Source organism: Hemiscyllium ocellatum, chromosome 5, assembly GCF_020745735.1.
Source record: "Hemiscyllium ocellatum isolate sHemOce1 chromosome 5, sHemOce1.pat.X.cur, whole genome shotgun sequence".
NCBI classification, from domain to species: domain Eukaryota; kingdom Metazoa; phylum Chordata; class Chondrichthyes; order Orectolobiformes; family Hemiscylliidae; genus Hemiscyllium; species Hemiscyllium ocellatum.
This window is the reverse complement of record NC_083405.1, coordinates 25965810-25989252: the sequence shown is the minus strand read 5'-3', so window position 1 is coordinate 25989252 and position 23443 is coordinate 25965810. Positions and strand designations below refer to the sequence as shown.

The 23443-nt window shown below is 40.3% G+C and overlaps 1 protein-coding gene across 1 annotated transcript in view; it reads right to left on the bottom strand.

Moving 5' to 3' along the window:
* pde11al (phosphodiesterase 11a, like) overlaps nt 1-23443 on the bottom strand; it is a 295860-nt gene that overhangs the window by 85871 nt on the left and 186546 nt on the right. Inside the window, exons 7-10 of the mRNA XM_060825345.1 lie at nt 21997-22072; nt 20279-20346; nt 17551-17643; nt 2437-2487 (exon numbers count right to left, since the gene is read on the bottom strand). Coding sequence (XP_060681328.1) covers nt 2437-2487; nt 17551-17643; nt 20279-20346; nt 21997-22072 — 288 coding nt within the window. The remainder of the gene's footprint in view (nt 1-2436; nt 2488-17550; nt 17644-20278; nt 20347-21996; nt 22073-23443) is intronic.

The following is a 23443-nucleotide window of genomic DNA, read 5'->3' as shown; positions in this document are numbered from 1 at the left end:
AATATTGGCCAGCCACCCATGCCCACATCACAGGAGAGAATTTTTTTTAAATTACACTGGGGAGAAAAGGAGGCTCACTGTGGTCAAGAGTTGGCTTGCAGAGGAGATAAACAGATAAAACAATCACAGGGGAAAACAGATCACCGTGGGCGGCACGGTGGCACAGTGGTTAGCACTGCTGCCTCACAGCGCCTGAGACCTGGGTTCAATTCCCGACTCAGGCGACTGACTGTGTGGAATTTGCACGTTCTCCCCATGTCTGCATGGGTTTCCTCCGGGTGCTCCGGTTTCCTCCCACAGTCCAAAGATGTGCGGGTCAGGTGAATTGGCCATGCTAAATTGCCCGTAGTGTTAGGTAAGGGGTAAATGTAGGGGTATGGGTGGGTTGCGCTTCGACGGGTCGGTGTGGACTCGTTGGGCCGAAGGGCCAGTTTCTACACTGTAAGTAATCTAATCTAATCTAATCACATCAGAAGTGGGGAGATCACAGGGCAGAGTTATGACAGGCGAGAAGAAATGGTGGGGGCAAGAGATTGTGGGGACAGGGAAGTCAAGGGAGGAAATGTTGGGGGTGCAAAGAGGTGACGAGAGAAACATGTCACAATGGGAAAGAGATCATGGGGCAACAGGCCTTGAGGGTGAGAGAGATGGTTGAGGAAGAGACAGTGGAAGAAGATATTACAGAGGAAAAGCAGTTGTGGAAACACAAAGAGATCAAACTGCGGGCAAGTGATTGGAAGTTGGTAACACTGCATTGGACTAAGCAAGTTGTCATTTTTCAGATGTATGTCATTGCTTCCACCCACCTGACCCAGCCCTTAACGTTCCCCTGCCCACTTGGGCATCTCTCCCAGGGTTGAAGTTAATAAGTTAAAAAGGGCTGTAAATTACGCAGGTAGTTCAATATTCAATATCATCCGCTTTCACCTTGACACCAAGTGAAAATGACCTCCATACCTATCAATTTGTGCTGTGTTTGAATACAATTCCTAGAAAGTGGAAGGTCCCAGCACAAATTTCTTCACCTTGTAACAAAAAACCCCATCAGCTCATATAACTGGATCTGGCTGTCCAGTATTATACTGGCAATCTATTACCTGTCTGGTATTACTATCTAAGTCCAATATCAGTTTATATGTCCGTAAAAGAAAAGGAACCCAGAGTGAACAGAATAGGTAATGTCACTCAACAATCCTTTCCAGTATTTGACCATGAACAGCAGCTATATGGCTGGCTCACGCTAGGCTCTGATCAAGTGACCTAACCATAGAAGGGAAGAATACAGCTGGAACAAGTGGGACAACATTTTAATCAGTCAATGAGTGCACATTTAAGTGAAATGGGAAGTGCAATGGTGGATACATTTTTGATTTGTGCTCCTGACAGGAAGCATTGTCCACTGGAAGCACATATTGAAAACACCAACATAAATATGCACAAGATTCCTGTTCCCCAAAGAGAAGGGTTCCCTGCTGGAATGACACAACTGGAAGATCACATATATTTATCTTTGAGCATGGCTGAAATGACAAATAGAAACTCATACAAAACTACCCAGTTTCTCACAACCCTTTGTTACAACATGCACCACTAAAATGATCTCCAGATACAGTGTTATAAAGTGTCTAGTCTGAGGGGTAATTGTAGCCACAAAAACAGCACATAATATGGCATCCATAACACTACCAACATTATTGATAGTATCGTTAAAATACATCATTCCACTCATGCACTTGTATATTCCACACAAATGACATTGCCAATAACTAAACATTTGCACCTAATATATACAACTTGTTTATGGGAAATATCTATAGATGAAATAATTGCAATAACTTATCAGTTTTGTAATTATCATAATTTATTTCCCACAATACTTAACATTTTACTATAGAGCATAAAATAGACATTATAGCAACAGCATGCACAAGGAAGGTAATATGCAGTAATTCTTTGTGTAATAGGGGAGAGCAGGCCTTAAATTCATCCATTTGCTTTTTTCACTGTGAGCAGATTTTATTACTTTAATAAATAATCTGCACTGACCACTCTTTTGTATTCAGTATTCTTCATGTGGCAGCAGAGAGTCAGCAGGCGAATGCATTACATTTAATCACTCGCTTCTAGATTTATAATCAACAACCTGTTTACTAATTTATAAACCCAGTCACGCATGTTGATATATAAAACATCTTGTGAATGAAATTCCCAAGACAATCTATTATTAAACAAGAGTTCAGCACAATTGAGTAAAAAAAACACCAATAGCATGCTCACATGTATTGATTTAGTATCTCTATAAAGAAGGGTTTTATTTCAGAGGTATGTGTTTTCCAGGATATAATGGGAGAATGTTATTAGAGGTGCCTGCCAAATGATAGCACAATTGGAACTCTGCTAAGTATATTTCATTGGATCCACATTGGAGAGGTTTACCTTCAGTCGATCGACCTCTACTTTTGAGCATGTTGCATGGTATGACAGCAACTGAAATAATAAAAAGAAACAAATAAATACTGAAATTTTGCAAAAGGTGAAATATAGAATTGTATTATTTCCATTTAACATCATGATGAATCACATAATGGTGGGAACTGATTTTTGTCCATTCTTGTGCACATAATCACTGGCAGGCTGACTGCACTTGACCCAAACAGCTAAGAGCCCAAAACTGAATGGTCTTATTAAGATTATTGTTTTGTGTTGTTGGTGTCTATCCACCTCCAAAGACAGCTGAGAAATGTGAAGGCAAAGAATGCTGAATGCTTATTTCATCAACAGCAACTTGAAACTCAGTCTCAGCAGCTGCCAGCAATGGTAGGGGATGTTAGGCGACCTGGAGAGTACACAACTGGAGTAGAAATTGGTAAAGAGAGTAATTCTGAGGATTTTGGAGTTAAGCAAGTTCTCCTCCTTTTATCTGCTTCCACTGCTGTAGAATCCTAAGCAAACCACAACAAGCTCTTGCTCGATTCATCACACACTAATTTCCTGAGGGATCTTAAGAACGCATATAACCCTTTATAAATTTACGCATTAGGTGGCTACACAGAATATTGAAATATTTTAGCAGACATCTGAACACATGCAGAGATTATTTTACACTCCAAAAACAACTTCCATATATATTCCACATTTAATATAGTGGGATGTCTAAAGGTGTTTCACAAAAGCATTATCAAACAAAATGTAACACTGGGCTGTATAAGATTAGATTAGATTAGATTAGATTAGATTAGATTTACAGTGTGGAAACAGGCCCTTCGGCCCAACAAGTCCACACCGACCCGCCGAAGCGCAACCCACCCATACCCCTACATTTACCCCTTACCTAACACTACGGGCAATTTAGCTTGGCCAATTCACCTGAACCGCACATCTTTGTGACTGTGGGAGGAAACCGGAGCACCCGGAGGAAACCCACGCAGACACGGGGAGAACGTGCAAACTCCACACAGTCAGTCGCCTGAGTCGGGAATTGAACCCGGGTCTACAGGCGCTGTGAGGCAGCAGTGCTAACTGCTGTGCCACCGTGCCGCCCCCAGATGATATTAAGATAGCTGGCCAAAGCCTTGTTCAAAGGGTTAGATTTTAAAGAGCATTTTAAAATGGAGCAACAAATCTCATACACCAGTTAATTCTTTTCTCTTCATTTTTTTTTGAAAATAATGTAATTTGCTTTTACTATGAAAACAGTAAAGTATAGATTTTAAAATGCACCTAATTTTAAATTTAATTATTTGCAGTATACTTTGTACACAAAAACATCGGCCAGAAATTCACCTGTCAGCATAACAAAGCAAAAAATACCAATTTTGAAATATACTTTCCAACAATGGCGATATAATTTCACATCTCAATACAAAGTATCACAGATAGTCACCTGTGTACAACCTTTAATTAATTTGAACCTTTAAAAACTAAAATGGTTCCACTCAATATATTTTAATTAAATCTTAACTAATATTTTCTCATGAAAGGAAGAGGAGTAACCTCCTAGACATGGCTGACCACTCCTCATTGGCAGTGCTGACATACACAACACTTCTGAGTGCAATCAAGTTCAATGAATGCATCAATTTGTGGATCAAAATCAAAGTACTTCAAACTGCAGAACAGAATAAAATGATAATTTTATATTGTAGAATTTTCAAAAAAGCTAATGCCAATAATTAAACATGTGATTCTCCGAGAGTTTTGGTGATCTCCAGCAAAGGTCCCACCAAGAGACTGGGAGAACGTAGAAACATTCAGGACAACATATTCAAATAATCAAGCAATTGACACTGTGCCTACTTTGAGTTCGAAATAGTCAGGTAAGAGGTTCAGTTTCTTCTTCAAAGCCACTACACTGCAAAAGCAGTAGGACAAAGTTTGACCCACAACAAATGCCTTTGAGACAATGGGCAGAATGTTAATAGTAAAATTTGTGAAGATTGCGCTTCAGAAGGATTGCTAAGTTTCCAAAAAATGAAGTAACAACCAGAAGCTGGATCCAATGTGCTAACCTTTAGGTTTACCTCAAAAGGTACTTTTGATGTTTTTGGTGAACCCCACACGTAGAACACAGAACATTACAGCACAGTATAGGCCCTTCGCCCCTCGATGTTGCGCTGACCTGTCATACCAATCTGAAGCCCATCTAACCTACACTATTCCATGTACTTCCATTTGCCTGTCCAATGACGACTTAAATGTACTTAAAGTTGGTGAATCTACTACCGTTGCAGGCAAAGCATTCCATACCCTTACTACTCTCGAGTAAAGAAGCTACCTCTGACATCTGTCTTATATCTATCACCCCTCAATTTAAAGCTATGCCCCCTCATGCTCGTCGTCACCATTCTTGGAAAAAGGCTCTCCCTGTCCACCCTATCTAACCCTCTGATTATCTTATATGTTTCTATTAAGTCACCTCTCAACCTTCTTCTCTCTAACAAAAACAGCCTCAAGTCCCTCAGCCTTTCCTCGTAAGATCTTCCCTCCATACCAGGCAACATCCTTGTAAATCTCCTCTGCACCCTTTCCAAAGCTTCCACATCCTTCTTATAATGCGGTGACCAGAACTGTACACAACACTTTAAGTGCGGCCGCACCAGAGTTTTGTACAGCTGTAGCATAACCTCAAGGTTCCGGAACTCGATCCCTCTATTAATAAAAGCTAAAACATTGTATGCCTCCTTAACAACCTTGTCAACCTGGGTGGTAACTTTCAAGGATCTGTGTACCTGGACACTGAGATCTCTCTGCTCATCAACACTACCAAGAATCTTACCATTAGCCTAGTATTTTGCATTCCGGTTATTCCAACCAAAGTGAATCACCTCACACTTGTCTGCATTAAACTCCATTTGTCACCTCTCAGCCCAGCTCTGCAGCTTATCTATGTCTCACTGTAACCTTCAACATCTTTCATCACTATCCACAACTCCACCGATCTTAGTGCTGTCTGTAAATTTACTAGCCCACCCTTCTATGCCCTCATCCAGGTCGTTTATAAAAATGATGAACAGCAGTGGACCCAACACCGACCCTTGCGGTACACCACTGGTAACTGGACTCCAGGATGAACATTTCCCATCAACCATCACCCTCTGTCTTCTTTCAGCAAGCCAATTACTGATCCAAACTGCTATATCTCCCATAATCCCATTCCTCCAAATTTTGTACAATAGCCTACTGTAGGGAACCTTATCGAACACCCTGCTGAAATCCATATACACATCAACCGGTTTACACTCACCTACCTCTTTGGTCACCTTCTCAAAGAACTCAGTAAGGTTTGTGAGGCACGACCACTCCTTCACAAAACTATGCTGACTATCCCTAATCAAATTATTCTTTTCTAGATGATTATAAATCCTATCTCTTATAACCTTTTCCAACACTTTACCAACAACTGAAGGAAAGCTCACTGGTCTATAATTACCAGGATTGTCTCTACTCCCGTTCTTGAACGGGGAACCACATTTGCTATCCTCCAGTCTTCTGGCACTATTCCTGTAGACAATGATGATTTAAAGATCAATGCCAAAGGCTTGGCAATCTCCTCCCTGGCTTCTCAGAGTATCCTAGAATAAATCCCATCCGAACCAGGGGACTTATCTATTTTCAAATTCTGCAGGATTTCTAATACCTCTTCCTTGTGAACCTCAATCACACCCAGTCTAGTAGCCCATATCTCAGTCATCTCCTCGACAACATTGTTGTTTTCTAGAGTGAATACTGTCAAAAAATATTAAATTAGTGCTTCTCCTATCTCCTCTGACTCCACACACAACGTCCAACTACTATCCTTGATTGGCCCTAATCTTACTCTTGTCATTCTTTTATTCCTTAAATACCTATTGAAAGCCTTAGGATTTACCCTAATCCTATCCGCCAACAACTTCTCATGTCTCCTCCTGGCTCTTCTGAGCTCTCTCTTTAGGTCTTTCCTGGCTACCTTGTAACTCTCAAGTGCCCTAACTGAGCCTTCACATCTCATCTTAACATAAGCCTTCTTCTTCCTCTTGACCAGAGATTCCACTTCCTTCATAAACCACGGCTCCCACGCTCTACAGCTTCCTCCCTGCCGGACAGGTACATACTTATCTAGGACACACAGTAGCTTTTCCTTGAATAAGCTCCACATTTCTAATATGCATATCCCCTGCAGTTTTCTTCCCCATCCTATGCTTCCTAGATATGCCCTAATCGCATCGTAATTGCCTTTCCCTCAGCTGTAACTCTTGCCCAGTGGTATACACCTATCCCTTTCTATCACTAAAGTAAAGGTAACAGTATTGTGATCGCGATCACCGACGTGCTCACCTACTTCCAAGTCTAAACCTGGCCGGGCTCATTACCCAGTACCAAATCTAATGTGGCTTCGCCCCTTGTTGACCTGTCTACATACAGTGTCAGGAAGCCCTCCTGCACACACTGGACAAAAACGTCTATAGAACTCGTACTATAGTGTTCCCAGTCAATATTTGGAAAGTTGAAGTCCCCCATGAAACTACCCTGTCTCTCTCACTCCTATCTAGAATCACCTTTGCTATCCTTTCCTCTACATCTCTGGAACTATTCAGATGGCCTATCGAAAACTCCCAACAGGATGACCTCTCCTTTCCTGTTTCTAACTTCAATCCACGCTACCTCAGTTGACAAGTCCCCAAACATCTTTTCTGCAACTGTAATACTGTCCTAGACCAACAATGCCACACCTCCCCCTCTTTTACCATCTTCTCTATTCCTACTGAAACATATAAATCCTGGAACCTGCAACAACCATTCCTCTCCCTGCTCTATCCATGTCTCTGAAATGGCCACAACATCGAAGTCCCAGGTACCAACCCATGCTGCAAGTTCACCCACCTTATTCCGGACGCTCCTAGCGTTGAAGTAGACACACTTCAAAGCAACCTCTTGCTTGCCGGTGCCATCTTGCGTCCCTGAAACTTGATTTTGGACCTCCCTATTCTCAACCTTTTCTATAGTCGAACTATACTTTTGGTTCCCATTCCCCTGCTGGATTAGTTTAAACCCACACCAATAGCTTTAGCAAATATCCCCCCGCAGGATATCGGTACCCCTCTGGTTCAGACGAAGACCATCCTGCTTGTAGAGGTCCCACCTACCCCAGAAAGAGCACCAATTATCCAAGAATCCAAAACCCTCCCTCCTGCACCATCCCTGTAGCCATGTGTTCAACTCCTCTCTCTCCCTATTCCTTGCCTCACTAGCACGTGGCACAGGCAAAAAACCAGAAACAACAACTCTGTTCGTCCTAGCTCTAAGCTTCCATCCTAGCTCCCTGAATTTCTGCCTTAAATCCTCATCTCTCTTCCTACTTATGTCATTGGTGCCTATGTGGAGAACATTTTGCTGATCGTAATACTTAAATTGGACAATTTCAATTAGATTTTGGTTGGTGTTTAAATTTACAACATTAGCTGAAAGTCATAATTGAGAGAATGTCAAGAAGACAGAAAACAAATGACAAGGCTAAAGAAAAGTCACAAATGCAGACAAAATAAATATAGTGATCACAGCTCCTTTCTTTTCAAATAAATTTGCATACGTTAGCATATTTATGTTAGGAGGCTATTTTGTAAACTTTACAGACATTGAGACGCAGCATCAAGTGGTGTTATGGTTGACCTAAATCAGATAAGCAGCAAGATGGTCACGAATAGTAGCAACTACATGCTATAGTGGAACCAGCAAGTGGTCAGCAGAGAAGGAAGCAACAGAGACGCAAGCTCACAACAGGCACTTGTTCATAAAATAGGCAGAAGAATAATGCTTCTGAAGTGTGACTTTGTCATGTCAGGTGTTGAGAGATGTGACATCATAAGAAATAGAACAGGAACAGGTAGTTCAGCCCCTCAAGCCTGCTGCACCATTCAATAGGATCATTCTGACATTCCTGAAATCCACTTTCCTGCTCTTGCCTGTAAACCTTGATTTGCCTACTGAGAGGAATCCATTTGTCCCAGCCTCAAATATACACAAGGACTCAACCCCTTAACCACTGTGGAAAGAAGTTTTAAGACTCACAACCCTCTAAGAAAGGATGTCGCTCCTCATCTCAGTCTTAAATTGGTGCCCCGTTACACTGAGACTATTCCCTCTGGTCCTAGATTCTCGCAGGAGGGGAGACCTCTCAGTATTTACCCTGTCAAGCCCCTCGAGAGTCCTACATGTTTTAAATATAATCACCTCTCATTCTTCTAAATTTCAGAGAGTAGTGTCCCAACTTCTTTAAACTTTGGCTCATAAAACAATCCCTCCATACCAGGGATCATCCTAACTAACCTTCTTCAAGCTGCCTCCAAGAAAGTATGTATTTCCTTAATTAAGGGGACCAAACTACTCACAGTCCTCCAGATGTGATCTTACCAGCACCTTGGACAAGTGAAGGAAGTCTTCTTTACTCTTACACTCCAAAGTCCTTAAAATGAAGGACAACATTTCTTTAGCCTTCCTGATTATCTGCTGAACCTGGGTGCTAGCTTTCTGTGCTGATTTCACTAATACACTCCAGTCCCTTTATGCTGCAGCTTTTTGCAGTTCTTCTGCAATTATATAATAGCACTCTTTTGTTCTCCCTTTCAAATTGAATATCTTCACACTTTCCCACATAATACTCCATTTGTGAACTTTTTACCCGCTCATTTAATCTATTAATATCTCCCACTGTAAATGGTTTGTAGTCCTCTAACAACCTTTCTACCTATTGGTGTGGTGTCAAGGCAAGCCTATTGGCTCTGGCAGCAGATTAGAAACTGCCGTGCAGCAAGGCAATGGGAGACTGGCAAAAGGATCTGAGTTCAGAAGTAAAGGGATCTGACTGCAGTTAAATAGGGTCGTGATGATTTCACAGCTGGAGTACTGAGTGAAGTACTGCATTCACTTACCGTAGAGGGATTGCAGCAGAGGTTCAATAGGCTGCTAGCCGGGATCGCAGGACTGTCCTATGAGGAGGGATTGATTTGACTGTGCCTATATTCCCTAGAGTTTAGAAGGATGAGCGGGGATCTGATTAAAAGGTATAGAATTCTAACAGATGCGGGAGGATGTCTTCCCCAGTTGGGGAGTCTACACCTGGGGACAGTCTCAGTTGTGAATTTATGACAGAGATGAGAAAAAAATGTCTTCACTGCAAGATATGAAGTTCCCTATCATAGTAGGCTTTGGAAGTCAAGTCACTGAATATATTCAAGAAAGAGATTAATAATTTTTTTTAGATTTTAAAGGCATGAAGGCATATGGGGAGAAGGGTGGAATATGGCATTAAGAGAGATCATCAGCCATAAGCACAGTGAATGGTGGTGCAGGCTCAAAGTGTGGAATGACCTACTCCTGCTCTATAATAGTAATTTGATTAGGCATAACCAACATGGATTTATGAATGGAAAATCACATCTGATGAACTGGTTGGTATTTTTCAGGATGTTACTAACAGAATTGATAGAGAGGAGTCAGTAGAAGTAGTGCACTTAGATTTTCAGAAGCCTTTTGATTTTCCTCAACAGTAGTTTGGTTGTCACAATTAAAGCATATGAGATTATCCACTTTCGTAAGAATAGCAGATGTGCAGAGTAAATGGCAAGAGGTTAGAAAATGAAGATTCATACAAAATGAACATACATTACTCAGCAAGTGGTAAGGGCATGGAACACCCTGCCTGCCAATGCAGTTAACTCAGTCACATTAGGGAGATTTAAACAATCCTTGGATAAGCACATGGACAATGATGGGATAGTGTAGGCGGATGAGCTTAGATTAGTTCACAGGTCAACGCAACATTGAGGGCCAAAGGGCCTGTTCTGCGCTGTATTGTTCTATGTTGTTTGCTCTAAAAGGACCTGGAAGTCCTTGTCAATAAGTTGTTGAAGGCTAACATGCATGTAGACAGGATAATTACGAAATCCAAGTAGTATATTGGTCTGTATAACAAAAGGAATGGCAGTAGGAATAGTGAAGTCTCAATTAATTTGTTTAGAACCTTGGTTAGATTGCATCTGGAGTACTGCGTGTCTTCTTGGTTCCCTTCCCTTTAAAGATATTATTGCTGTAGGAGGAATGCAATGAAGGCTCACTAGACTTATTTCCAGGATCATTGAGTGTCCTATGAGGAGAGATTGGGAAAACAGCCTGTATTCTCTTACGTTGTGAAGCACGATAGAGTGATGAAAGGTGTGGAGGAGCTTAGAAAGGAAATTTAAGACACTGGAGTTTAGACAGTTGAAGGTAGAGCGTACAATTGTTTATTAATTGGCAGGAGAAATGGATCTGCGGTTGGAAGGCAAGAAGTGGACTGTTATGAAGAGTTCTAGAGCTGGAGGATGATAAGGTGGGGAAAGGGCAGAGGCAGCACAATTCTTGATGAGCTGAAGTTCACTGATCATAGGGATGTGAAGTAGGACTTCCAAGAGAGTATTGGGATAGGTTACATCTGGAGGCAACAATGTCGTGGATGAGGGTTTTAGCAATGTTTAACAGTATATTTGCTAAACAAAAACACTTACTGTATTTCGCAAGAAAGATTCCTGAAGGCAGCCATTCTCTGCCTCATTAGGTGATCTCTGTCTGTTTTATTTGTATAGGCACTGACAAACACACAATTAAAGCTTTAACCAACAGTACTCATCAACAGGATAAAAGTACCTTATGATCATACAATCAATCTTATCGGTTTCATAACCTCGAGACCTGGAATAATAATCCAGACAAATCAAGTTCAAATGGAAATAAAAGTTGCCATTATAAAAATAATCATAAAACTGTTGGATTGCAGTTCAAACTCAACATGTTCAGAATATTTCTTAGTGAAAGAAGCCTCACACCCCTATTCTGTCAATCCTGTAGCTAAATCCAGTCTCATACCAACTTGGTTGACAATTAATCTCAAATTGACCTCAGAAGCCACTCAAAGCTAAATAAGAGTCATCAATAATTGTCAAATATACCCCATTTCAAATCAAAGATTTATTTTTAAGACTGTATTCTTTAGGTCCTGAGGTAATATACATTATAAGTGTATTTCATGGATCTACTTCCACTTGTTATATCAGAACAATAGAACCTGCTGCCTTGCTAAACTCCAATGCTTGTTTCTGTGTGACCACCTTTAAATTACAAAACAGAGAAAATTTAACAAGAAATGTTTCCTTAGCAACCACTATCCGCAGCAGTAGATTAGACACTTTAACTCACTTCACCCACAGCAATGCCAATTGCAGACTTCTCAGATTGTAATGAAAATGGACCATCACTGTTAAACTTCCCTCATCTGACTTTAATTCCAAGATGTTCATGGACAAAGAACAGTTTCAAAAAGGACACTGCTGACCTAAAATGACAAGCCCAGTCAACCTGCATGGAAAAAAAAACGAGACACTAAAACTCAATGAGGTGTCAAGGAATGTGCATCTTTTGTTTAACTCACACTTGCATACAACTGCACATACTGAGAGATGAAAATTTGTTTACAACTATCCAGTTTGAAATGCAACAATGAAGCAGACACCAGAATCCATGAAGGTAGATCAACAGCAGCTTCTGAGCAGATAGGGAGAGAAGAAGCAACATGGACTGAAACAGCAAAGATACTGTATCTCTCTATCACCTTCTGCCACAATCATAAAAAAAAGTGCTGTTGAGAAAACAACTTGGGAAAAAAAAATCACTAACAAAGCCCGAAATTACTGGAAAATGTGGAGAGAAATGTGTTAACACTTCAGATCGAGTAAGCCCTTCTTCAGAACTGAAGACAGCCAGAAAAAAGTTTTTTTTAATGCAGAAGGTAGGATGGGGTGGGGGTTAAGGAGTTAATGATAGATAGAGATAGAACCCGAAAAGAAAGAAGGACAATTGGAGTGGATACCAATCAGCCTAAGAAAATATATAACTGCTAATTGGCACAATTAGTTACCAACAATAGGTTATGGGTAATAGATACTGGTGGCCAGCCAATCCCCAGAAACGGAAACAGATGTCGAGGAAGGGAAGGGAGGAATCCGAAATGGACCTGGGTGAAGATGAGAGCAGGATAGAAATTGGAAGCGAAATGGATAAACTTTTCCAGTTCCAGATGCAAGGAGGAGGCAGCACTGATGTACCAGAGGATGATTTGCAGGTGGAGGCCAGGGTAGGACTGGAACAAGGAATGTTCTATGTATCTCACAAAGAGACAGGCATCCATGGCAACTCCTTTGACCTGAAGAAAGGGACAGAAGTTAAAAACCAAGTTGTTCAGGGGGAGGATGAGCTCGGCTAGGCAGAGGAGGTTGGTGGAGGAGGGTGATGGAGGATGGGGAAGGTTCAGGCCTTTTTTTCCCCACAAAGAAACAGAGAGCCCTGAGACCATCCTGATGGGGAAATGGCCTTGCAAAGGGTTTGCATGTCCATGGTAAAGAGGAGGCTACTGGAGGCCGCAAACTAGAAATTCTGAAACTGACGTAAAGTGTCAGAGGAATCAGAGATGTAGTGGGAAGGGACTGAGCAAGGGAAGAAAAAAAGCGAGTCAAGATAGGAAGTGATGACTTCTTTGGGGCAGAACAGGCAGAGACAAGTGGTCTGCCTGGGCAGACCTGTTGTGGATTTTGGGAAGAAGGTAGAAGCAGGCTGTGTGGGGTTGGGAGACTATGAGCTTGGAGGCAGTGGGGGGTAGGAGGGGGTGGTGGTGTGGGGGATCACCAGATGAAATGGGCTTAGTGATTATTGTGGACACAATGACCTGATGTTGCATAGTGGGGTCATGGTTTAGGGGGAGAAAGGAGGAGTTATCTGAGGGCTGGCACTCAGCCTCTGCAATGTCAATGTCAGTCTGTCAGATAACAATTGCACCATCCTGGTCAGCAGTGTTAGTAACAAAGTCAGGGTTGGATTTGAGAGTATGGAGTGCAGTCATTTCAGGTGGAGGGAGTGTGTTGGAGCTGGGTGAAGGGGTCTGTGGGACGGGGAGAGTACTTTTGTCCAAAGAAATGGGCACAGAGGCGAAGGTGACAGAAGAAGGGTTCAACTTCATATCATGCCCGAAATTCATTACAGTAGGGATGCAGGGGGATAAATTGGAGATATTTGCTGAGTACAGAATATTCAGCATTGGACAGAGGAAGATCGAAAGAGATAGTAAATATGTAACAAGAATTGGGGTTAGGAGATGGAATGGTGTCAAAGGTGAGGGTAGGGTAGGAAGGTTCCAGAGGGGTGCATACCTTCAAGTCAATCTGTATTCGCTGCTGACAATGTGGTCTCCTCGACAATGGGGAAACGAAGAGTAGACAGGATGAGCGCTTTGCAGAGCACCAATGTTCTGTCTGTAAAAAGACCCTGAGCGTCTGTCTGTCACTTTAACATATTACGCTGTTCCCATCCAATATCTCTGTCTCAGGCAAGCTCAGCACAAGCAGGAAGAACAGCACCTCATTTTCCACTTAGAAACTCTACAGCTTTCTGGATTCAATATCGAGTTCAACAACTTTAAGGATTGAGGCATCTTCTCCCATGTCCTTAACCTTATCGCCAAGGGTGTGGTGCTGGAAAAGCACAGCAGGTCAGGCAGCATCTGAGGAGCAGGAAAATCGACGTTTCAGGCATAAGCCCTTCACCAGGAATCATTAACCTTATTGCACTCACCAGGCCTTGTCATCACATAGTCTATTATTACACTTAACCAATTGTTAACCACTTCCCATTAGCAATTATTCATTCTCCTAGGCTAACTGTTATACACTTCTTTGTCTGTCTAATTGTTTTTCTCTCTCATTGAGCTCTCTCTTCACCTTTTTTATGAATAATCCAACTAAGGCCAGTATCCTGCCACCAAGTCGCCCTTCATTTACATATCTATAGTACATGACACTAACCCAGCTAGCTCAGTGCTGGCTCCAAGTCTGAACAGAACCCCTGACATTTTTGTTTTGATATGTCAGTCAGGACTCCCTGATTGGACCAGGTTAACAGCCCCAATCAAGGAACTCATATTCTTTGAGGTCCACCTGACAGACCTCACTTCAATCACTACATCCCTCCCCCTCCATGTTCAGGGACATAGGCCTGTTCTTTTTCCTATAGCTTCTCCTGGAGAGTTTTCACACCCGGTCTGGTTCCTCAGACTCTGTCTCAGTTACTAGTGGCGTGTACCAGACTGGAGCCCACCTCTTGTGCCACAGCGTCAGGCAGTAACAGCATCAAGGTTGCGACATCTGCCATGTCCATCTTGGCCTCAAGAGATTTCTTCAACACTAGGCAAATGGTGGACCCGTCGGGTTCTGACAGCCTTTCCAAACCTTCTCAGGGGTTGGTATGCTTTCCTCCTACTCAGTTTTCGTGGCTGCAGCTTTTATGTGTTCCACATGCTTGCTCAGAACCGCCTCTCCTTCCCGAACTTTGCAAGTCACAGGACTTGGCCTCTTACCCAGGCAGGGCCATTCCCGTCATTCCTACACCAAACTTCGTCCTCTGAAGTAAACTGTCTCTCTCGTTTAGACGAACCTTGTGTTTGGTATTGTGTTCCTGATGTTGTTTCACCCTCGCCCTCCTGGTGCGGAGTCGTCTCCCGATTAGCAGCCCTGCTGGAGCTATCCCTGTAGTTGCGTGAGGAGTGGTCCTATAATCAAACAGCAACCAGGACAGTGAAGCTTAGGCTGTTTCTTTAACACCTCCAAGAGTCCACGTACTGCAAAACATTATAGAATCCCTACAATATGGAAACAGGCCTACACCGACCCTCTGAAGAACAACCCACCTAGACTCATTCCCCTACCCTATTATTTTACACTTACACCTGACTAATGCACCTAACCTTACACATCCCTGAACACTATGGTTTATTTAGCATGGTCATTTCATCTAATCTGCACATCTTTGGATTGTGGGAGGAAACTGGAGCACCCGGAGGAAATCCACACAGACACATGGAGAATGTGCAAACTCCACACAGACAGTCACCTGAGTCTGGAATCGAACCTGGCTCCCTGGCGTTGTGAGGCAGCAATGCTAACCACTGAGCTACCGTGCCGCCACACTTGGTCAGAACCTTTCAATCATGTTTGACAAATGAACTTTATGCACGTCTAAACACTTTGAATGGGCGTACACAATGACTAAAAAACATAGGGCCCATGAAAGGATGAGCATAGTCGAAGTGTAAGTGAGTCCAGGGTTTACCCGGCCATTCCCACAAATGTGGGAGAGCTGCTGACAGTAATCTTTGTCCTTGTTGACACTTTGGGCACGGTCCCAACAATGCAGTTATGTCAGCATCCAATTCTGGCCACGAACATTCTCATAACACCTTCATTCTGGGAATCCCTGGTGAAGTTCAGGCAGTATCTAGTGGTGCCCTTTGCTCAAACTATCATTTTTGCTCCTGATAATATTATGCCATCCTCTACGGCAATCTGGTCTTGCCAGATCCTGAAGGGTTTCAATTGTGGTTGTGATGGCCCTTTTATTTCTCCCTTGTGTCCACAGTCTGATAATGTCAGCGGTGATCAGAAGGATGTCCAAAAAGTTTAAAACCAGAATGGACTCTTCTTGTGGTTTTTACTGTTAGTGGGATGTGGCTCAAGGCATCCTTCATTTACACATGCATAATACATGACACTGACTCAGCTAACTCCCAGAGCTGGCTCCTAGAGTGAACTGTACCCTGATACTCCTGTTTACATCTGTCAGCTAGGACTCCCTGATTGGGGCTGTTAACCTGGTCCAATCAGGGAACTCATATTCTATGAAGTCTATCTGACTGACCTCATTCTAATCACTCCACCACCCACCCTAACCTCTGCATAAAAAAAAACAACTTTTTCCTAGCTATGACCAGTTTTGAAGAAGGGTCATTGGACCTGAAACATTAACTCTGATTTCTCTCCATAGATGCTGCCTGATCTGCTGAGATTTTCAGAAATTTCTGTTTTTGTTTCAGATTTCCAGCATCTGCCATTCTTTTGATTTTTTGTTTGTAAAAATAGGTATTCATTGTGAACTCAGTATATGCCCCTGTTAAAAATAAGAGCAACAGCTAAGCTCTTGGACCCAGGCCTTTTAATTCTCATACCTCAAGGATTGTTAAGATCTATAACTGCGTTTGCATTTACCTTTCTGCCTGTGCCAGACACACCTCCTTTATAGGTTCATTACCTGTATTTGTGTGTTTGATGGTTGGATGTTCTATTTTATTGTTTTGTGAGGTATTTGTTAATAAAACTTCACTCTCTTTCACTCAAGAAAACCTAGCAATTGGCAGTCCTTCATTTTTGATCTGGTTTAGTTGAATTGTGATAGCTATATACCAAAAAAGGAAAACACAATAAAATTATTGTGTTGTGTGAACAAGAGAAGGTTAAAAGAAGCAGAAATGCTGTGATCTTTCCTCACCTCACAAGACCATACCACAATTACACTGTCAGGACATCCTGTGCCCTGAATTATTTAAACCCACAATAAGTTCAGCTCCATTTTATAATTTTTAACCATCCTGAGGCCAAATAAATTATGATCAATAAAAAAGCCATGACAATGTAGCTCAAGGGCTGAGCACAAAAACTGGAAGTAAGCAAGCAGGCACAGTGGGGTAGGGTTAAGTGGCAGACAGTTGTCAGGGTCTGTCAAAGAGTTATAGGGAGAAATTTGTTTGCATTGTGCTGCTTTGAATAATGTTAGGCAAGCATCCACAGATTCCCTGGGAGAACGCTGCACCACAAGCTTCTAGCTGCTTGGCATGCATGCAGTTTGTCATTGGTAGCAATGAAGGACAAGCACATGACGGCAGGCAGCATTATCTGACCCTAGAGAACTGATGTTGTCTGTGTAGTGATGCTACACAACAAATACTCCCCGTTGACATCCAAGGAGTGAGCAGGAGATCAGAGTGCAGGTCTTTACTGCGTTCGTCTCTCGGTATAGATTTTCTCTAAATATACAACCACAGTTTTCAAAATGTAATTGCACATACAATATATAAATAATCACACATTTAATTATTCATTTAAGGCAAAATTTTCCACATTTGATGAAACCTTTGAAAAATATATTTTTAACAATCAGACTCACATCAAGAGCCACTGATTGCTTTGCCCAGGATTTCTTCACTTGGTTGTACATTATTGTATTGTTGATGCCAAGACCACAGAAGATGACAAAGGCCTAGAACCCGCAAAAGAAAGCACAGGAATATTTAATAAGAAATCACAAACAACTTTACTGTAGCAACTAGGTGAGAGACTTTCAACTACTTGCGTCATTTAAGTATGTCTCATGAACACCAATCTAAATCTGTAAATTTATCTCACAACTTTATTCATGAAGTTCTTTGTCATTTTATTTAGTTAGCAAGTTAATTTCTCATGTAACGATTTAATCACAGATTCTGGGTGAACAAACCATAGGTTGCTTGCACAGACTCTGATTAAGAACTCAAATTCCAGAAGTAAGCAATATGTATTATTTCACTGGTACCATAGAGAGCACAGTGAGTCCGGATCTTGTCAGATTGTGACTAATGGACTGACATTATCTGCAACTGTCATCAATTGAAGAAAATAGCTGGACAAATTGCTATTCCAGCACACTGCAACATATGAAATGTGCATTAATTTTAGTGTGTTGGTTTGAGTAAATTGTTTAAGTGTGGATAAATTGGCTCTAATGTAAATGGAGTACAATTTATTTCTTTCACTTAGAAAAAGAATCTCAACATTATGTTCCCTTTTAAAGTAATGCAAACAATTACAACTATCTTTATCAGACTTTAGATTTTTAGTTTCACCATGCATTAATAATATTCTGATTAATTTTTCATGGTTATTTGTCATAGGAAAATATAATCAATCTGAAAATCAACACTTGAAGTAGTACACAATATATACACCTGGAAATTCCTCAATGATTTGCCCAGCCTCACAACTTTGAGAGGTATTTCTTGGAACTGTTAATGACACGGTCTAAATACGGTCGGCACAGGATTTCAAATAAGGTTATGGTGGAAGATTAGGTAAACTTAGGGAACTTGATGGAGTTTTGATTGTGAAACAATAAAGAAGCATAAGAACGCATGCAATGAATGGCCATTGTTTTTCTTCATTAAAGGGATCACTGCCTAACAATGGCTCCCTGCTAACTAAAAAAATGAACTATGGTTACTTAATTATATCTGGTCAAGCTGAAACTGATCAGAAAAGTTTAATGCTAACACTCGTTCCAAAAAGATAAAAATATCTTCAATTGCCTAAAATCAGCATTCAGATCTCAATAAGCATAAAGTCTACTTTTTTCTACTTCATCCCTAAGATCTTATTCACACAATTCCTTCATTTTGTACATGGCTACCTCATATACTCAAACAATTGGCTTCATATTTCCATAGGTTACGAAATAAGTTACTGGACAGAAGAAATATATTCTGTTCCTAAGAAACTGTGCTTCATAATCTCCATCAAGCATTAAAAGGTACTCTCTCTTCAGATGTTATACTTTTCCAAATACCATATTTGTACCCTTTGACATGAGTACATGCTTCACCAGAATATATATTTGCAAAATTATTTCTTTGCTTTTTTAAGGAATTGTAAGAATGCATTGTGCCCCACGTCAAAATCACCAATACTGATCTACCTTTGGATGGGATATAAGTAATTTCCACGATCCATGTGAACAAAGCCATCAGTCCGTCTGTGGCTTTTGAGGCTCTTTCATCATACTAGAATTTTGCTCTGCCAGTACAAAGTACAGTAATAGCACATTGATGAAGAATGGTCCCTCAATGTTCAAATCACAATAAAATTAGAAATCTGTTTCTAACTGGTTTACAAATTTTGCACATGGCACACAGGGAAAACTTTCCCCCATAATTATTTATTATTGATTTATAAAAGCTGCCTTTAGGGCAATTACACTACATACTGAATATTCATATGGTATCACAACCAAAGCACTAAAAAAAATACAGTTCTGGTTCTGGTAATGATCATTCTATACCCTCTTTTACAGCAGTGTGGTTATTTGGTCATAGCGCATAGAATCTCTAGAATTCAGTTAGAGGCTATTCAGCCCATCGAGTCTGCACTGACCCTCCAAATAGCATCCTACCATATCCCCACATTTACCATAGCAAACCCACCTATCACAACCCTGGATATTACAGGGCAATTTAGCATGGCCAATCCACCTAACCTGCACACCCTTAGGCTGTAGGAGGAAACCAGAGCACCTGGAGAAACACACTTTGACACAGGGAGAATGTGCAAACTATACATAGACAGTCAACCAAGGCTGGAATTGAGTCTAGCTCGCTGGCGCTGTGAGGAAAGCACTGAGCCACCTCTCATGACGTAACATTCCTTTCTTTTAATGACATAAAACAATGCATTAAAATCACCAGAAACTTGGAGAGATAAGGCTTATCTCAATCAACTGTCATTCTTTAAATACTTTAAGTTATGAATGAGTGAACCAATATCAGTATTTCTCTAGAAGTCCTGGACCTCTGATTTTTTTAAAAAATGGTATTTATATAGTTAATACAAGGAATCATTATAACTACTTTGCTTCTCATAGACCTTGTCATACAAACAATCAATCATATTCAACCAATAAACAACAGAAATTAACATTAAGGGACATTTTACAAATAATATCTGAACTCCAAAAGCCTTTATAACAGCTTTATGTTAAGTCTTACATTAGAAAAGTAACAACATCATGTTTTATGCCACAGAATGGGATAAATACTGAGTTTTTGAACAGCTATGACAATATAGTATGAGAAAAGTAATAAACTCACCTCAAAGAGCCTTTGATCGGCATCATCAAACGTTTTTCTATCCAGCCTATTAAGAATTTGAGCAACTCCTATAGCAGAAAATAAATTTAAATGATCCACTGGTATTGTTTCTAGGATCTGAAGGACTTTCACCTTGACTTTATATGAGAGCAGGTAAAGCTTTTTACCATAGCACACTGGGAGAGATTATAGATAACCTATTCCCAATCATTGTACATTAGGTGAAATAACTCATATTTTGAATATTACAATGCAAAATAAAATCAGTCACTATCAACAAATTTTATAGAGATGATTAGCCACACTAACCAACAGTTAATAAAATATTAATTTATGGATTTCAGCAAGAAAATATAGTCAAGACAATGTAATGATACATTATAAAGCTTCAGCCTTTTTAACTCTGTACAGTGCTTCAGAGTTCTCAGACTCCATGGCTACTTAATAATGCTCTTTCCTTAATGCACAATTGTTTCTGATATGGCTCAGCTGGAAACAAGTATAAGACTGTACTGGGAACAATTTTACTATGAATTTGCATTTTGATTTATAAGTTCTCACATTTGTTATTCACAATCTAAAGTTTAATTCTAAACTTGTTGTTTGATTAGTCACATAGACATTCCTCCCAAACTATCTCAGATCTAAACAGTTTCTGACTCCGCTTTCACATTAATTCTTCAAATTTAAGAGTATCAGATTGTCCAGAATTCAAAATGAGCTAGTAACAATGCCTTCACTTCTGTACAAACTAGAATGAGAACTGTGACAAACCAGATGAACTGCAATGGTTAAGGAAAATAGTATTGCCCATTAACAGATCAATACCATCCCAAAGACTAGAGTGAAAATGTGGACAACTATGTTAATAATGTAAAACACCCTACGATATGATAAGTAATGATAGTGCTCCTCATCATGAAAAAGAGCGCAAACTGGCTCCAACCATTTGAATACTCACCAGCAGAAAAACATTTAAGCAGTGCAGACTTCACACTGAAGCTTCAAGAAACCCAGCTTGTACAGCAGAAGCCCCTCATCACTATTTGTCAAGTCTATCCTGCTTGTTATATTTGTAGACATTTCATTGACTACCCATTCTGAGTGTGTGATTTCTCCTTTTGATATATATCTTCATAGATGATTATCAGTGTCAAGGTCTCTTTCCACTTAGGCAGAGATGTTGTGAAAAATAATTCACTGTATTAAATGACATTCCCACATTTCATAAAAAAAAATTAGCTGCCTATGCATATGGAACTAGAAGATATTATTTATGATACAAATTCCATGCATAGCCTTCAACTTATTCATAAATGCTAATTCAACTTCAGCACTCAGACTCAATCAGTTAAATCTGCACCAACTAAACCTGGCATCATCTCCAACTGAACAGCTGAGTAACTAACTTGGAAATGCACTATTCCCCTACCATGATCTCTCACCAACATCCAAAGTGAAACAGAAGCCAGTTGCTTCTGGATGTTGTTTGGAACTAACATTCTTGTGCAAAAAACTCAAAACAAAATTGCATCATGTTTTCGAAGTGTGGCCTATCAGTGCACATTTGCATTGTGTGTTGAATCTGATGGGAAGATACAGCTACATACTGATTCAGATTTTTCCCAGATGCACACGCTGAGGAGGAAATCAGCATTAAAGGGTTTTTTTTTTGTCGATAAAAACATGGTTAAATTTATATCTATGTCTCCACTCACCAATGATCTGATGATTACTGTTCCAGATGGGAACACACAACACTGAGCGAATGTGAAAACCAGACATCTGGTCTGCCTGAAAAGTAAACAGGCAGTGAAAATATGAGGATCATTAACATTTTTATTTTTTTCCAGAACATGAAAGATATTGCACTATCTTCATGACAAAATGTATTCTGTGGCAATGTAGCCTGATTATTTAAAAATATTGATTGGATGGCAAAGATGCTTAACACTGTCTTCTTCCTTTCTTAGTTAATGGGATCAAAGTGTGTGATTAAGGTGAAGCATGTTTAGCCACTATCTGTGAAGCAGGTAATCATAAGGCTTGTATTGATAATGGTGCCTTATCATATGAAACATTTCAAAACATTTCAAAAGTATTTTTCAACTGCGGCTCTGTAGGCAAGTAAAACAGCACTAAATGCCACCAAGATTACAAAAATAACGAAATAAATGTTTTTAGGTGGCAGAGAAACAGGACTGTTTCCTTTTTTTCTTCAAATGGTGTCACATAATTTCTAATGTTCACCAGAATGCTACAAATCATAGGATGGAACTCAGTTTTAATGTCTTTTCCAAAATACAGTACTAGATTAGAATGGTGCTGGAAAAGCACAGCAGTTCAGGCAGCATCCGAGGAACAGGAAAACTGACATTTCGGGCAAAAGCCCTTCATCAGGAATAGAGGCAGAGTGACTGCAGGGATCTCTCCACCCTGTCGAATTTCCTGCTCCTCAGACCTGCTGTGCTTTTCCAGCATCACTCTAATTTGGTTTCCAGCATCTGCAGTCCTTGTTTTTACCAAAATACAGTACTTACAACAATGCATATCCACAATGACATGCCAGCCTAGGATACAGATCTAAATCCTGGTTATTATTACAGATTATAAATTATGTATATATTATAAATTGAATCAAGTTAAAACTGCTTGTAATACAAGTTAAAAAATTAAATAAAATTATTATAAGTTACAGTTCTAATTCACTTATAGGGAATTATTTTAAATCAGAAACAAGAGTTGCGAACTACAGACATATTTGAATCCAACTAAAACCCACTAAAGTTTTACAAACAACTACCTCATTTTAATTCTTGATTTAATTGTATCCCTTTTCCCCAAATACGTTTTTATACATTTCACTAACTATTTACTGGACACTACTGTACTGTGGTTTGAGAAGTCCTCAGCCACAGACTAGATCAGCAGATCATTTGATGCTGTAATTATACTGTTAGACTTTACACTATAAATTAGCTCATTTGAAATTCCAATAGCATTTTCATTTGAATTTTTAAAAATGCAAAATGTGGATATTCAAAACTGAATGAATAAATTGGGCAACTCACCAAAAAAAAGGAAAAAAATTTAAGAATTACCAGGGAGCTCTTCAAGTCTCATCTCTACCACTCCCCCACCCCCACCCCCCCACCACTGGAATTA